General features: G+C 37.9%; 1 protein-coding gene across 2 annotated transcripts in view; it reads right to left on the reverse strand.

Moving 5' to 3' along the window:
• DSCAM (DS cell adhesion molecule) overlaps positions 1-16,772 on the reverse strand; it is a 476,005-nt gene that overhangs the window by 28,582 nt on the left and 430,651 nt on the right. For both annotated transcript variants that reach the window (XM_030477062.1, XM_030477064.1), the window contains exons 28-30: positions 11,181-11,211; positions 5,429-5,544; positions 2,801-2,950 (exon numbers count right to left, since the gene is read on the reverse strand). In XM_030477062.1, coding sequence (XP_030332922.1) covers positions 2,801-2,950; positions 5,429-5,544; positions 11,181-11,211 — 297 coding nt within the window. The remainder of the gene's footprint in view (positions 1-2,800; positions 2,951-5,428; positions 5,545-11,180; positions 11,212-16,772) is intronic.

The raw sequence follows: 16,772 nt of genomic DNA on the forward strand, positions 1-16,772 counted from the left end.
TTCAAAGCTTCTAAAAGGATATTATTAACAATGGTGAGAAAGTATATTAGAAATGAAAAATTCAAATCTATTCAAATGTTCTTTGACATTCAAATGGTGAAGTTGTCAGTCTTTGAGGTAAGAGACGTTAGCAGAAGCAATTTAAAGAAAAAAACAATACCCAGATAATGACACTCAGCACTGCTTCTGCCTAAGCATTCCCAGTAAGTATTTTTATTCTGCTGCTTCAAAGAACCAAGGTATTTATTTGTAAATACCAGCTATGGTCTGATCCTTCTCCCATTTCACATCTTCCCCCTACAGCAGTGGAAAAATATGAAGCCTGTGCCATTGATAATTGATCCTCTTGGTAGCGAATACATAGCCGCCTCACATGGATAACATCCAAAAACACACTTGGCATGACATGACCAGCCTGTCAGTGTAAACCACCGCTTGTAGCAGCTGTCGAAAGTTGGCACATGGCTGTCGTGTAGCCAAAAGTGAGACTCATGCCTGCTTCGAGGGAAGACATGAAGGACAGAAGGAGAGTGCTGGTTGGAAAACTCTCGACACAGCGCTGGGACTGGCTGTTTGGTCTGCAGAAGAGAAGGACTGGGGAGATTTCATCCAGGTATATAAATACCTGAAGGGGAAGTACAAAGAGGACAGAGCCAGGCTCCTTTCAGTGATGTCCAGTGACAAGATCAGAGACAACAGCCGCAAAGTGACACACGAGAGCTTCCCTCTGAACATCAGGAAATGCTTTACTGTGGGGGTGGCTGAACACTGGCACAGGTTGTCCAGAGGTGGTGGAGTCTCCATCTTTGGAGATATTAAAAAGTCAACTGGGTACAGCCCTAGGCAGCTGTCTCTAGCTGACCATGCTTTAAGCAGCGGGGTTGGACTAGCCAGTGCCCAGAGGTCCGTTCCAACCTCAACTGTCCTCTGATCCCGTGACTCAGTGGGTTTTTGTCAGCAATTTGAAGGAGGTGGGAGAGCACGCAAGAGGTCAGTGCTCATCCTGCTGAGCGTGTGCTGAGCAGTAGCTCTGCACCAGCTGTGCTGTGCCACATAAAAGATTCTGTAGCACAGATGCAGAGAGCTGCCTGTGTGATGGAAAACAGAGTACATCTGGTGCCCTGTTTGTTATGCAAACTCTGCTGTCATATGCTGAAACACAACTGTAGAGAGCTGAGGTGAACAAGACACAAGTTCAGGGAGCATACCTCTTTTATAAATAAATACAAATGAACTAGAGAACAACTTAAAAAGTTCTGTAAGGGAATATTTGCTCATCAGTGAGTGTGAGTGTGTTCAGAATGGAGGATCCATAACCTCTGAGGCACCTGGCTTGTCACTGCTCCCCTCTACAGAGAAATCTGTGGGTCTAGACAAAATCTAATAGCCGAGCCTCTATCAAAGCTATATTAGTGTCTTAAATCCAGACAAGCCTACCTAAAAGTCTCTGAACCAGCCCTGCGCGGTGCTGCAGTCAGATCTTCACTGCATAATAAAAGTGATGGTGGATTTCTATTTCCAAAGTTGAGCTGGACACAGATCATACTCTTAGACACGAGTTAAATCCAAGTTTAATTTGAACGAAGTCTGTCCCTGGTTTCAATGAAGCATATAACTGCATATAGGAAAGACATCAGGTATGGAACGTTCTGGTGATATAAAATGCTGTGTCATGATACAGGCATGCAATTTAGGGGTGGTGCCTCTTTCCTTATTAGAAAAGGCGAGGCTGGAAAACAATGGAGAGTCCATCATTTACTCAGACAATCTTGATCTGCCAACCTAATAAAAGTTATCTGATGATACTTTTGCTCTTGGAGAGCAGTTAAGCCATCATGTATGTGAACTAAAGGAATGAGACAAGAATGGTACCAGAAAGAAAACAAATATTGTATCTTCCAATGCAAATATTGTATCTTCTAATTCAAATGCTATGATTCTCCATAGATGAAAAATGGTGGTACTAATCTAGTCCTCAAGAAATAGCTAACCATACGTTAAAACTGACAGAGTTAGAAAAGCAGCAAGGACAGGACTAGAACAGCTATCATAACAACTGGGGTGGAAATGGAGGTGAAATTAAGATTTTTCAAATAATCTGAATTGTAACAACTGAGCTTTCAGTATTTATGTTCACTGAACTCACCAAGTAAACAAATTCTGAAATGGTCAGTGAATAGAAAAAATCCAAGAGATTTTAGAAATTGTACACTGCTAGTGAACTACACTTTGATAGTAGTATATAGATATGGAACACATAGGAGAAATAAGAAGGCAGTTTATTAATTTATGATAGCATTTTAAACACTATAAGAATAACTCAGCATTAATATACCTGGGAAAAGTAATTTACCATAATAACTAAAACTGGAAATACAACTTTTCAGAAAAGCAATAATGAGAAATGTATTTCTTGACTGATGGAGAGGTAAGGAGGGAATATGTATTTTGAAATACAATAAAGATTGATCACTGAGAAAAAAATATATTAGACATTAAAAGCCATTAAGTTAATTTGCCACATAAATTCTAGAAATGAAAATCTAGCATGCATTTGGTTTAATGAAAGCCAGGCATGAATTATTTCAAATTACACCTACGTTTTCAATGCATATTCAATTTTTACCATATTGAATTACTAAATGCAACTGTACAAGAAATGTTCTCTGCTGACCTAAATAGATTTCTTTCAACTTTCAGATTGAAGAAAAACCCCCATGAGGATGCAAATGCAGGAGCACAGTATTCATTTTCTTATAGTTTTCTCCTCTTCAGATAACATATTCTCTTATATGCTTACTTGTTCCTGGTCGGGCATCAGAAACATCCACTAGTGGTCCTGTAGCTTGTGACACAGACTGATAATGTACTGTGTGGGTGACAGTCAGTGACTTCTGTTTAGATGTCTCTCCAAAGTCAGCATCAGTGAGCAGAACCGTTGACCTGTCATCTGTAAGTAAAAAAATCCCATTAGATAATGAGTAATGAATTTGGTGTTTGCCTTCATAAGAGCTTCCCAGCAAGTCTCCAGACTTTTTTTCATCTGGATGCCACCACTGACAGCTCTCTTTTCTCTGCAGGACTCAAAATGGCTTCAAAGTGTGTACCACAGCTTGGGAGGCTCTGCATTGAAACTCAAAGTTCATACGAAACTAAAGAATAAGTGTAATTTTCATCTCTGTTGCGATTTTGCCTTAGAGATGTGCAACTGAGACTATTAAGCACCCTTCCAAAAAGCTAATTTGTGTGTAATTATTTTTGGCCCTAATTCTTTCTTTCCCATCTTCTGAACATTGCCCCCTTCCTTTTAATTTTCAGAGAACTCGGCTAAACCGTTCAACAGCATATTTATTTATTTCTTTTTACTAACACGATTGGTAATGTTCTCAGTGAAATTGACCATGTCTTCCCCAAAAGAGGTTGTTAGGTTGCTAACTACTCCTCTACCAGTCAGCTTTTTCTCCAGAGACAGAATATTGCACAAGGGATGGCCATGACCCAAGACAGTTCTTAGGGAGCTGCTTATTTTCAAGTATGTGAGTACTGTAGTGAAGACCTTTACTGCTGCATGGTTCTGCTGCTATTGCTTCCCCGTGGAGAAAGATACATTCACCATATTTCTACTCAGACCTTGATCCCTGCAGAAAGCCAGTGCTATACAGCACTACTATTTTTTTTTTTTCCAGTTGTGATCTCTGTGTTGTATTTCTTTCACACCAAAGAGGAAACTGGTCCACTTGATCATAGAAGGTTTAACAGCAATAAATCTTCACTTCGTGCTTGCAGAACACCTATTTGGATACTATCAGACTTTCTTTTGCGTTCTTTACAGTCTTTTTATCCATTCATAACAGTAATAAAAGCCACAAGAAGTTAATGCTATGCTATGCTATGCAATGCTATGCTACGCTATATATGTATATTTGCAATGTATTTCTAAGGCCAGCAGTGGGGCTTCTGTGCATTTACTAGTCAGCAGAGGTTGATCCTCCTCTTCTAAGCATTGCTGGGTTTTGGTTTTTTTTAACTTGACATGACACCATTAAGGCAAACAGTTCTGCACAATAGCATAACTAGCATTTTTTACCCAAAGAAGGCCATAAACAGAATGAGCATTATGAAATCAAATTGTCTCTGGCAAAATATGAGCTCTTATTCAGGTTGGGAACAAAGCCTCTTGGCAGTAAACTATGTCAAAGACCGCCAAAGTGCCTCCTTAGTCTGAGTGCTGTGTAGAGAGCTTGCTATTACCAAGGCACTGATCACTTGACATAGTTATGGCACTAATGGTATTTCCACTATAACCTCCTATTTTTCAGCAACTAACTCAAAAGTAAAAACTATCTTTAGGATGAAGCCTAGTGCAAAAGTCTGCATCACAGAGGCAAACTCTGGGAAGGTCATATCAGCATTAAAATAATATCTGTATTTCAGGTGAAGCATAGGTCTCCTTTTCAAATCTGCAGCACAAACTGTAAAATGTCCCCTGAGGCCACCCCCATACCAGACTGACAGCAAGTGTGCCAGGGTACAGGGCTAAAGCAGCTTGTGTCTTCCCAGTGTGGGCATGGATGGGAGATGCAGAGATGCTGATCCCTGCTTGCCGAGTTTCCTCTCCAGCCACACGATCCCTGGGATGCTGTTACATTCTCAGCCATCACAGGCTTCTTCTACACAGATTTTGATCCAAAAAAAGTTAGCAGTCTAACAAGAACAGTCATTCTGAAGGGTCTTGCCACAGTGTGTACCCACACGATTATGAGATCAGGTTGTATTTTTATTCTGTCGAGATTTCAGACATGTGTTTAAACTATTTGGAAAAAAAACCCCACCACCAAACAATTCTCTTTTTTTATGACAGTTCAGCTACGTGCCAGACATATAAGAAATCTTGTTTTCTGTTGTGTGAAACAGTTTAGATTTGAATTTTGCATAGATACACAAGAGCTGAAAACTGATCAAAATGTTGAAATACCATTCGCTATGAACAGGTGGATACAATATGCAACATGTAAGTTTCAGAAGTTGGCTGCTGCAAGTCTTTAAATACTGATATTTTAGTTTCAGAATTTCATTTTCCTTATAAGTAATGCCAGTGATCCAACTGCCTAGTCAAAGCCAAACAGGAAATCAAAATGAAAATCATAAAACTGCCAGTCTTCATTTACATTTCCTTCAAGAGGCCCTTTCCAACAGCTTCATTTTCCTAATGTCCTACATTATTTTAAATACTGTACTGAGATTACTTAAGGTGGAAAATGATTCAAAGGGGAGAAAAAAAAATCAGTTTACTCTTTTCAATGTGGCAAATAACTTTGTAGCTCTTTTTATTTCATGTGTGCAGTGGGGAAAAGGTGTGGGGTAAGGGAAGTCCACCTACAAGTGCCTGTTACATTAACCATTGAAAACAATCCCAGCAAGAGTTTACCAATGGTCTCCATCGTGTCCCTCTCCTCAATCAGAAGTTGTGCTCTGGGAATGTCTATGTGCATCCTCAGTGTTTGCTGCTGCTTATTAAGCGTATCTGACGTCCTGGTGTTCTTGCTAAAAACAAAAGAGAAGTAAACACATTAACATTTAACCTAAATGATAAGATACTTGCAAACTTCCTCATTTAAAATCTGTCCAGCTCAAACAAAAAATAGTATTACCAGTGCATGGTATTAATTCATTGCACATAATAAGCAGTTAGATGAATGCACAGTGCATAATTTTGAGGGATTTAGTCTATTCTTTACCAGGAGGCATCTCCTGAAAATTTTTTATCATTTGCTTCAAGACCTGTCATATAAAAAAATTAGTAAAAACACTTTGCAAGATGGACCTTTTCTTTCATTCCTCATTAATATGAATAAAGAAACACAAAACTGCTCAAACAGGTTGGTAGGAAAATGATGTCTTGATTAATTTCTAATTGTTTATTTTTTCTTTTTAACTTCCCATTGTTTTTCTTTCAATAGAATCCAAGTACCACTAGAACTGATAAATGAAAAAGCAAATTAATAACTAGGGATTCTATTAATGAATTGCATAAAATAAATAAAGGTTTTAGTCCCATTGATGTTCCAAGATTAAAGATGCAAATCTTATCTACATTCATGGATTATTTTCTAAATGATTGATGCAATATTCTAAAAAAGAACATAAACCAATTATTCCATCATCATGCAAATTGAAACAATTTCATTTTGAAGTTTGTGTACCAGAAAATGACTTCTTAAATAAGCTGTCTACTGAAAGCAAATGAAAATGGTTAGTAAAACTGAGTGCTACAATCATTTCTAGTACAGAGCTTGCACCAAGAAACCTTCAGACTGCACTGAAATCCCAGGGACTTTTTGCCTTTTTAGATGTAATTACTCTTTGGAGGAGAGAAAACATTTGCAAATACTTCTTTATGCAGGGAGGCTGAGGAAAATTAAGATAAATCAGCCTGTAGTGTGATCCAAGTGCTCACACTTCAAAGAACTTTAAAATCCAAGTGGAGGCTCATTTTCTAATGTAAAATATCTGTAAATCACAGATAATTCTCTTTTGGCAATGGATTATTGTCGTTAATGGAATCAGCAGAGGACTATTAAACCGCATGATGAGAAGTTCAGTTCTTCCCTGAGTGTGAGCCTCTACATAGGAGATTAATGCATGCGTGATGAGCCCACATCTCTAGACAATTTGCCTTAACTTTCTGTTGTATGTCCATGTGAGAAAGACATAACTTTCAGGTTTAGAGGTTCTCCTAGAGTCCTTTTTAGGTGGAATTTCTGTGGTCAGTAATTCTGCTCCAAATCCAAGAGTGAGATCTTCAAGTCACACAGGTACAACTCTCTGGCTGATTCTCACTTCCTAGCTTTCTGTGCTTTTGTGGTCCTCAGCATTAAGACTATCTATGTATCTCAAACTTTAACATCTCTGTCTTCACCTAGGTGGTTAGGTGGTATCATTGTCATCGTGTACAGCTGGATAGCTAATATGCATTCAAATAGCCTACAACTGGTGCATCATTTAATCATTATGGAAGCAAAATATCAAGAGAGCTAACCAAGGGCTGCCACATTTTTCTCCATATATAATCAGTGGAGACTACTAGTCACAGTGTCTTATTAAGCACATAAATTTCAAAGACATTTAGGATCCTAAAATGTAGATAAATTCCACACTGACGTTCTCGAAGACTCTGTAAAGTCTCTGCATTGATTCAATGCCACTCTCTTATTGGTTTCCACTCAAGTTGCTGAAATGCTTAAGAGAATTAGAGACTAATATATTATCTTCATGCCAAATATGCTTGAATACATGACCTTGAAAAGTTGGACTACTTTGGGCTTGTCTAAGGTCATAGAGCAAACCTGTGACTAGGAAACTGAATTTCTGAGGTCCAATTTCAATTCATAATCAATAACTCAATAGTTACAGGCTACATGCAATCAGACATACAGAATTTGTGCAATATGTAACTGAGTCTAATAAATTAATCACTGCACTCCTCCTTTGCTCCAGGGAAACAGGAGACAAAGAGATTAATTCCTCAGAGAAAGCAGATGTCAGAATCCCAGTGAGATCTAGAAGCTTTTCTGAGGTATAAATACTATATATTCATACTATTGCAAAGTGCTCAACTGCTCAGAAAGTATTGTTTGGACCATGGAGAGCAGGAGGACAGTTCCCCAGTTTCCAATTATGCTGCTCACCCGCCAAGAGAGAATTCTGAATCCCATTCTTGGCTCCAGGGATAGTTTTATGCAAAATAACGTGGAAGGACCTTCAAGCCAGAACTGCAACACAGGCCTTTCTATATTTATGAAAATTACCCACTATGCTCAAGTGACAAGCATGGTGACATGGAGTGTCCAAAACCAGAACAGAAAACTGGCAATAGGAAGAAGGTTGCTGCTGATTAGTGTGCTATCTTTTCTGGCTCAAGGAATTTTGAGTTATTTTCTGCAGAGCACCATAGCTCAACTTTCAGGTTATAAAATCCTAAAGTGCTAACAGCAATTAAGTGCCACTAGGACTTGACAGTGAGGCGAAGATTTTTAGGATTCCAATTTTGAAGTTTGGTGCCCAAGTATTTTCTGACCCGGGAAAATTCAAGTATCAAAGTATTATAACAGTCTGGTGGATGCGGAGTTGTCCTGGTTTTAGCTGTAACAGTTATTTTTACTCCTTCCTAGTAGCTGGTGCGGTGCTGTGTTTTGGCTTTAGTTTGAGAACAACGCTGATAACACACCGATGTTTTAGTTGTTGTTAAGTAGCACTTACCCAGATCAAGGACTTTTCAGTCTCTCATGCTGTGCCACTGAGGAGGGGCACAGGAAGCTGTGAGGGAGCAGAGACAGGACACCTGATCCTAACTAGCCAAAGGGGTATTCTATACCACAGCACGTCATGCCCAGTATATAAACTGGGGGGAGTTACCCAGAAGAGATAGATTGCTGCTCAGGTTGGGCTGGGTATGCGTCAGTGGGTGGTGAGCAACTGTATTCTGCATCACTTGTGTTTATTGTTTGTTTTCCTTTCCCCTTTTAGTTTTATATTCTCTTCCCTTGTTATTTCCCTTATCGTTGTTGTTGTTGTTGTTATTATTTATAGTAGTAGTAGTAGTAGTTCTATATTATACTTTACTTGAGTGACTGAAAATTTCTGTATGCACAGGACAGGGTTAAACCTATCAAGCTAGTTATGTTAAGGAATGAAATATGGTTCTTTGTAAACCCAAAGTCATTCTGGGTACTTGGCAGAGAGTCAAACCACCTCACAGTTTCCTGATGTCCAAGATGGTTGTTGTAGAAACCTATGGAAAACTAAATCTTGTGAGTAATCAGCCTGACAGAGGAATATCTGTGGAGAAAAATTCCTTGCCTTGTGTTCAAAATTTGAAAAACAGTCAGGTGCTTTACTGATTCGCAGAGAACTGATACAAAGAAGTTGGCTGGACTGGCCCAAAAGTAACATAAAAAAAAGCTGTGATTTTATAACAGCAGAGATTTTTATTTGTGAGTTTAAGGTACAGCAACAAGTTGTGTGGCTCCCATTAAACTGCTAACTTCTAGAGCTTATCCTGCGTCTCTTTTTGACTTACACAGCCAAAGCCAGGGACTTTCAAAGCAAAGAATAAAGCTCCATTCTCAATCCACCTTACACACGCTCATAAAAATCTCCTCAAAGGAAAAGATACACAAAGCTCTCTCAATCTCTCACACCTTCCTACCAAGCAGGGAATTGTCTTTTCTGCTCTTTGTCCAATACTTAAACAGCAAGGCACAACCCACAGCATACCCTAATTCTTGATATTTGTATCACAGCAGATTTTGGTGAAATCTAAAAGATATAAAATATCAGGAAATTTCTAATATATGATTATTGCTTTGGAGAAGACTTATTATCCTTTGATTATTAACATGTTAAATCTTCAGGAACATCTGGTGGTTGTGGGCAGCTCAGGTGTCCATTGCAGGTATTTCACAGATTTATCAGAAATAAGAGATCATTTTGCCTGTAGAAATTGGGCTTCCCAAAACAGCATCACTTTGAGAGCTCCAAATTGTGACATGTCTGTAAATGTAGGCCTATATCCGCTAATTCCTCTGAAGTCTTGTTTTACTAGTCATTTGCCTTTGTTCATGCTTTTAGAAAAGAAATATAAAATATGAATATTTAATAAAAACAAGATTATTTGTTAATAAATGAGATGGGAGAAACTGGCTTGATAATATTTCAATGCAGGTGAAAGGAAAAGCAAAAAGAAATGGTGGCAGATGAGATACCTAGAAAAACAGCTCTGAACTAAAGGCTGGGAAGGGACCTGACTGCTCTCTGAGTGCATCAGGGTGGGGATGGGAGAGGGCAAAAGAAGTTCTTTAATAGAAGTTAGACATTGGCAGAGGAAAAAATGGGCCAAAATTGGGCACCTGTGTCGGCAGTTTGATGAAGTTTTCTAAGTTTCAGAGGCTTGAGACTGAAATGGTCTTTCAGAGGCAGTGACAAGAATAGTGAAGGTAGCCAGATATAAGGCAGACATTTATCAGTTTTTCAGAGGTGTTATGTGTGGTTGTCACTGAGATTAACTATCTTCATCCACGAGTTTCAGCCAGTCTGTGCTGGGTTTCTTTAGGGAACAGACTTGCTGTATGCTAATCTGTGCAGCTTTCTGCTACACTGGAAAAAATAAAGAGCGTATCTCCCTGATGTTGCTTAAACCTGCAACCTGCTGCTAGCAGGGGTTTCTAACAGGCAGATAGGAGGTGTATGACCTGACCTGCATGACCAGTCTTGTTACCATCAGTGGGACTATTCAGATGTGTTTGCAAGATTGATGGTGTAGAGCTGAGCTGACAGTAAAACCATCTGCCACCATGTCTTAGGTGAGTATATTCTTACAATAGCAGGTGAAGTTAATCACGGGTGAGGAAGTTTAGAGTACGGTTCATCTGGTAAAATATCTGACATCTCAAACTAGTTGCTTAAAAATAAAACCAAAACTCATTTATACTTAATCCTTTGGTGATCCCATTTTCAAATATATGTAGCAGTTTTAAAGTTCAGACAAAACAATAAACATTGAAGATATGAGATTTCCATCTTTGAAAGAATTGTGGTGCCAGAATAGTTATTCTTTTGCATTTCAACAACTGAATTTGATTTCTGGATGCTGAGCTGATGGAACAGAACTGAAAAATAATACATGGATTTACGTACTTTTCTGTACCTTTGGGTATAAGCACCTAGCAATAGTGAATTACATAAATATAACAAATGTTTAGAGATAGTCGCATCCAAGCATTTACTGACTTTAATTAGATGATTTCTGAAAAGCAATTACTTTGGTACATATTAAACATGAAAATGTTTTTCTGAATAGGAAAAATATCCAAATGGACCTACATTGCTTCTATAATTTAATCTACTAACACAAGAGTTCTCAGGTTTTTACCACTGTATTCCCTCACAGATACTGTTCACAAATTGTTTTTTTCCTCCCATTTCTAATAATCAATGTGTCCTAGTTCTTAAAAAAATGGTCAAATGGTGTATTTTGAAAAAGGATTTAGGAACAGAAGGTTCTCAGAAAAACTCAAACGGAAACTTCTCCATTTGTCTCTATAATAATTTTTAAATATAATGCCATAGTTGACACACTTTTCTCAATGAATTAGTTAAAATTTTAATAAATCTATTCTTACCTCATAAGCATTTCAGCCAAACTCTTTGCATCTAGAAGAAAACAGAAGAAATGTCATTAGGAAAGAAAATCTGGTTTATAGATGGATTATTAGGAATTGATTTGAATCATCCATGTGTAAGACCATTGTGGTTTCTCAGATCAGTGGCAAGAATTAAATCATCTCTAAAAGTCTCTACTTTTGCTGAAACTGCATTTATGCCCCAGATATCCCTGTTAAATTCCTCAGTAGCACCAGAGATGTTTACAGAAGTACAAGCTACCATTAGCTTAACTAGAAAAAACTGCAGAAATGTATTAGAAGAAGGAAGAGTTTAGCAAATAATGGGGATCTCTGTTCCTTTATGCCATGGTTAGCAAGTGAACAGCTGAGGAAGGAAGAAAAGGCAAGAAGAAATGTTGACATCCATCTCTAGACAGGAGCCAAATGCAAGCTGGATGAGCAGTTGCCAATCTGCCATTTCCAAACCAAACATGACTGCATGGAGGTCTGAACAACGGAAGCCTCCAAGAAGTCAGCTTTTTTGATTGCTCTTACATATGAATGTTTTTCTACTAGCAATAATTCCAAACTCCTACTGGATCTTCAGAGAACAGTCTATACGCAAAAAAGGAGATAGCATCTTCCCACATGGATCAGCCCTGCAAAATGAGGTGCTGCTGAAGGAAAAATATGACCCCTGTTCTTGTCATTGCTGTTATTATTAGCGTAAAATCTTTTAGGGATGTAATTATTCTGCTACTTATCAGGTCCAAAGAAGCAGCCGAGGGGTGGTTCACCCAGTGTTATTCAGGTAGCTTTCTGTAAAACTTTATCAACATAATATAATAATTTCCATAGTATTATTTAGCAATAGCAGGCAGATATGCTTTGTTCTCCTGCAGTCTGCTGCTAAAAAACTCACTTAAAAATGCTGACTCCAGAGCCCTTAAGTACATCACACAACAACAAAGCAGCCTTTTGTGCAACCAAGTGAAGCAAATCGAAGAAGAAAACAATTCCAAGTTCTAAGTCTTTAAGCAAGTCTTCAAGCAAGTCTTCTACTATGTGAAACTTTAAATTTCTTCTTTTATCTGCTGCTTGTATATCTACCAGCACCAGCCAAGGATTTTACTGAATTTCTTTGTTTTTTCCATCCCACCTATTTTATTCCTTAATCACCTTCTGGGTATCCTTCACCTACAACAACTTCCTTGCTGTGATCCTATTAAATATCCTGCCTTTAAAATTCAGAGGATGCAGGCAGAAAAAAAACCACCATCTTAATGCATCGCTCTGGTTACATTTGTATCTATTTTTGATTCCAAGTCATGGTGTTTTCAGCAAACTTCATGATGTTTCTCATTATTTGAGCAGCACGAGGATCACGAAGAGACTATGCACTCATTCTCCCTCTAGAACACATAATAAGGGTGATCTAACATGTAAATATTGCTTTAATTCAGTTAGCACCTTTTGTGACGCTATTGCTTCCTCCTTAAATAAAGGCTATGGATACCAGTGCAAGTAATTCACAACTCAAGAAGAGCTGAAGGGACAAAGTTGAAGGTTAATTGGCCCAATGTTGTTCAGTTTGCTTTTTAGATTTGTTTACCAGGATTAAACAACAAACAACCTCCCTCACATGTTCTCAGCTGCGGCACAGCATATAGCTGTGTTCCACGCTGCATCTGAAAAAAATGTTACCTTCCCACCATTAAATGTATGTGGCACATGTTGAAATGCCCATTAACATATGTTCATTCTTGGTCAAACAGATGCAAACGAGATTGTGCATCTTCAATCGAAATAATATGAGGCACCATGCAAAATCATGTTACATGTCAAGAGCTGAACCAGGAAGTACTGTAGAAAAAACTCCTAACTCCATCAGCAGGGTTTAAATGTACTAATTATTCAAGCAGTTTATTATAATAGTCAGCAGCATTACTGTAGTTAATGATGGCTGTACACAGGCCAGCGTAGTACTGGGCCAAAGCAAACATCCAAGAAGATAAAAGATCTTACATAACTGTCAAAGCAAACCCTAAAACCAAGTGAATACAGTAACAGTGTGTCCAAACCATCAGCTACAGGAGGAGAAATGCCAGTTTCACATCGACTGTAGACTACAGATTGTAATGCATATTTCCTACATTACGCTTTTGAGCCGCAAATTGAGAGCACTTCATAAAATGAGTCAGTATCCCTGCCAGTGTCCTATCTTCCAGCTTTCAGGTGGGGAAAACAGGGCTTGGGGAGGCTATAAATGACACAGCAAAGGGGGCGATCTCCCGCTCCAGCCAAGCATCACCCCATGCCTTAGTAAAAAAGACAAACTGCTCCTCACTGTGGGTTTCACACATGACTAAACCGACAGGCACCAACCCAGCGACAGCCCTCTCTTCCATTTGGTGGGGCTGGGGCAGCCGCCTTTAAAATTCTTAGCACATTTGGCTTGCCACCTGGGAAATCAGGGACTGTGATACAGTATTAAATTGCATGCTGCCACTTCTGAACTATCATGCCATGCTCATACTTTCTGCTTGGATTAAGGTGAGTTGGATTTAAAAACAAAGAAAACCATTACAGTAGTAGTGGAGCTAGGTTAATAGTAAGGACAAAGAATGGTAGGTCATCAGGTTCCTTTTTTATAATATATGCTGACCTATTGAATGGCTGCATGAACTCCAGCAGTCAATTGACCTTTTTGTCAATTGACCTGTGGAACTACTAAATTGGTCAAAAATCAGGGCTTTGCTGAAAACTATGCTTTCTCTTCAAAGAATACTTCTGAAGAAATAAATCATACTGGGGTGACACAGGAGGAAGACAAAGGTTTACCTGTCCCTACATGCTAAAACAAGGAGTAAAAGGATTAAGAATGGAGAAACTGCTGTTCTTGTGCTGCATTTGTTCCACAGACACTGGAACCACAAACCCACTGTCTATAAGCATAGATATAAATGTTTCCATGCAGAATGTATAACAAATAAATTTACTATTCCCACTTCTCTTTGTCAAGCAGGTTTAAAGAGAACACATCTCCTGGAGCCACAAAAGCAAGAATTATATCTGTAACTTGTATGAATTCTTTCAGAAGGTCCCACTGTGGAAACTATTCTTTCTGATGTAGACTAGAAGAAAGTTGATGGTGAAATCATGATTTAGGAAAAATGAGTCCTATGCCTCAAAGAAACCCTACCAGGTGATACATATCAAGTGATAATGACAGGATTTCAATTTCAAAACTAATTCAGACAGAAGTTGAACACAAAAACTATCAGAGCAAAACATTATTTTTTTTTTTTTTTAATTACGAGATCAGAAAAACCTGCACACAGGATTTTTTTAGAGAACTTTCTAAGCAGTTCTCTGGAATGGCAACACTGATTATCAGTAAGACTTTTAGAACATGAAGTAACCTCCAGAAGAGCAGAAAATGGCTCATACGGAATCAGTCTTCAAAAAGAATGAATTAAAAAAAAAATCTGAATTACTGAAGTCAATCAATCTGATTTTGGCAATAAGCAAAATGACAAAAAGAAAAAAAAAGAAAAAAAGAGGCTTGATGAAATCAATTAAAGGAGATGGAATAATTGAAGCCAATCAATATAGATTTGTGGTCAATCAGCCATGTAAAACAAAGTTGATTTTTTTTACAACGAGATTAAAATTCATTGGGAATTGATGACATTGAAAAAGCTCTCACTGGGATAAAATTAAATAACTGGGATACAATTAAATAACAATTAAATAATATTAAAATACTTGTATTTATCTAGAGCAAAGTTTTGGTACCTCAAAATATATTGATATCATAGTAGCATGATGCAAAAAAATAACATAGCAGTGATTCTACATGGGTTTCAATATAGTCAAACTACAATTTTAAAAGGAGAGAATATTTTTCTTCATCATGCGCCATGGGACATCACACTGTTGGTACCTTTATCAGTGGTCTGGAGTAAATGAAATAATATCTGATAAAAGTTTAAAAATGGCACAAGTATTAGGTAGCCAAAATATAATTAAAATGCCAGGTCAGTAAGGAATAACAACCTGGATCTTCAGGTAGCTTGGCCATGTATCTGTATTAGTATAAGGTCATATATCAAGAATACAAGCCATAGCTGTAAAATGGAGAATGTTACCCTGTTACACTGTAATCAGAGAACTGCCAGATGTTCTCAATAGATAAGATGTTAAACACAAACTCTTAAAATAATGTTGTACCCAAAAAGGTGACCCCTGCTGATACAGACAGAGACCATAAAGGGAAAGAAGAAAGACTGTTACCTTTCTATGTGATGCTGATATGTCTGTTGTTGGAATACTGTGTTAATTTCTACTATACACAGATGAGAAAAGGTACCTAAAGATTACAAAGGGACTAGATAAAATCCTTGCAATTAATAAATGATGGGAAAATTACAGAGAAAAAGAATATTCATCTATTTCATTTATCAATGAAAACATTCAGAAATTATTTGATTGCCACCATGTATAAAGGAATAACCTCAGAGACTGAAAATACGATGCAAGAACGAACTTCAGTCCCTGTACGCAGACAGAAGTCTAACAGGGCCAGATGGCTGGGATGTTGAGCTGTAGCTCAACAGAATTAGATAAGAAGTGAGATGCAGCTTTTACAGAAACGTTAGTTAAATGATGATGACTTTTACCAAAAGTACTGATGAATTCTTTGTCACTGCGTATGCTTAAAAGAAGCTCAGATACTTTTCTGAATTCCTATATTCTGAGAGAAAATAATTCAGAAAAGTCTTATGTTATGCAAAAGTCATACTGGCCAGCAATCATCAGCCTTCTTTAAGAGGCTGTAAGTTAAAAATCTATGAATACTTATAAATTAACCATGAAAAACTAATTGTGCACAGCCATCTTTTCCTGGAGCCAAGGAGCTCCAAATATCCTGCTCATTACCAGATGGAATTCCACAATATTTCTGAGAAGATAACACTTTCTTCACCCTTAAACAACCTTTTTTGATGAAAAAAATGCACAGAGGTAAATGACAAAAAGTTTTGAATGAGAAAGCTATCATACAATATGAAGCTAAAGCATCCAGATGTCCTGATTTCCGGAGCTATGAACGACCTGTAAGGCTGCTTGTCCTCTTTGATCTATGAATTTGCCCATGCCTAAGAGCCCTGTATCTCTGTCTTTTTTTGCAAAAACATCCAAACTATTGTTACAAAAGACAAAATGAGACCCAAAAGAGAGATGAGCAGATGTTAAGGTGAGATCAAATACACACAGTTGGCCCTGGTTTTAATATATATCATGATCATATTTTGGTTAAAAGACAAGTAACTAAACAATTTGGTGGGTCTTGGAAATTACTAGCTTTAATTTTGCAGATGACAAATTGCTTTAATATTTATTCAGTGTGGGATTTGAAAGGCTTTTTCCCAAATACCTCCAGTGTAAGACCTGCTGTTGTGTGCTAGTAAAAAACCTACAGGGCTGAGTGCAGAAAGTGGATAACTGCAAGGGTCAAAAGCCTGGCTGTCACTCAGCCAGGGGTATTTACCAGATCTATAACATTCACATGGCAAACACCTGAATTTGAATAAGGATTAGAGAAAATAC

This window comes from Strigops habroptila, chromosome 2, assembly GCF_004027225.2.
Source record: "Strigops habroptila isolate Jane chromosome 2, bStrHab1.2.pri, whole genome shotgun sequence".
In the NCBI taxonomy this organism is placed as follows: Eukaryota; Metazoa; Chordata; class Aves; order Psittaciformes; family Psittacidae; genus Strigops; species Strigops habroptila.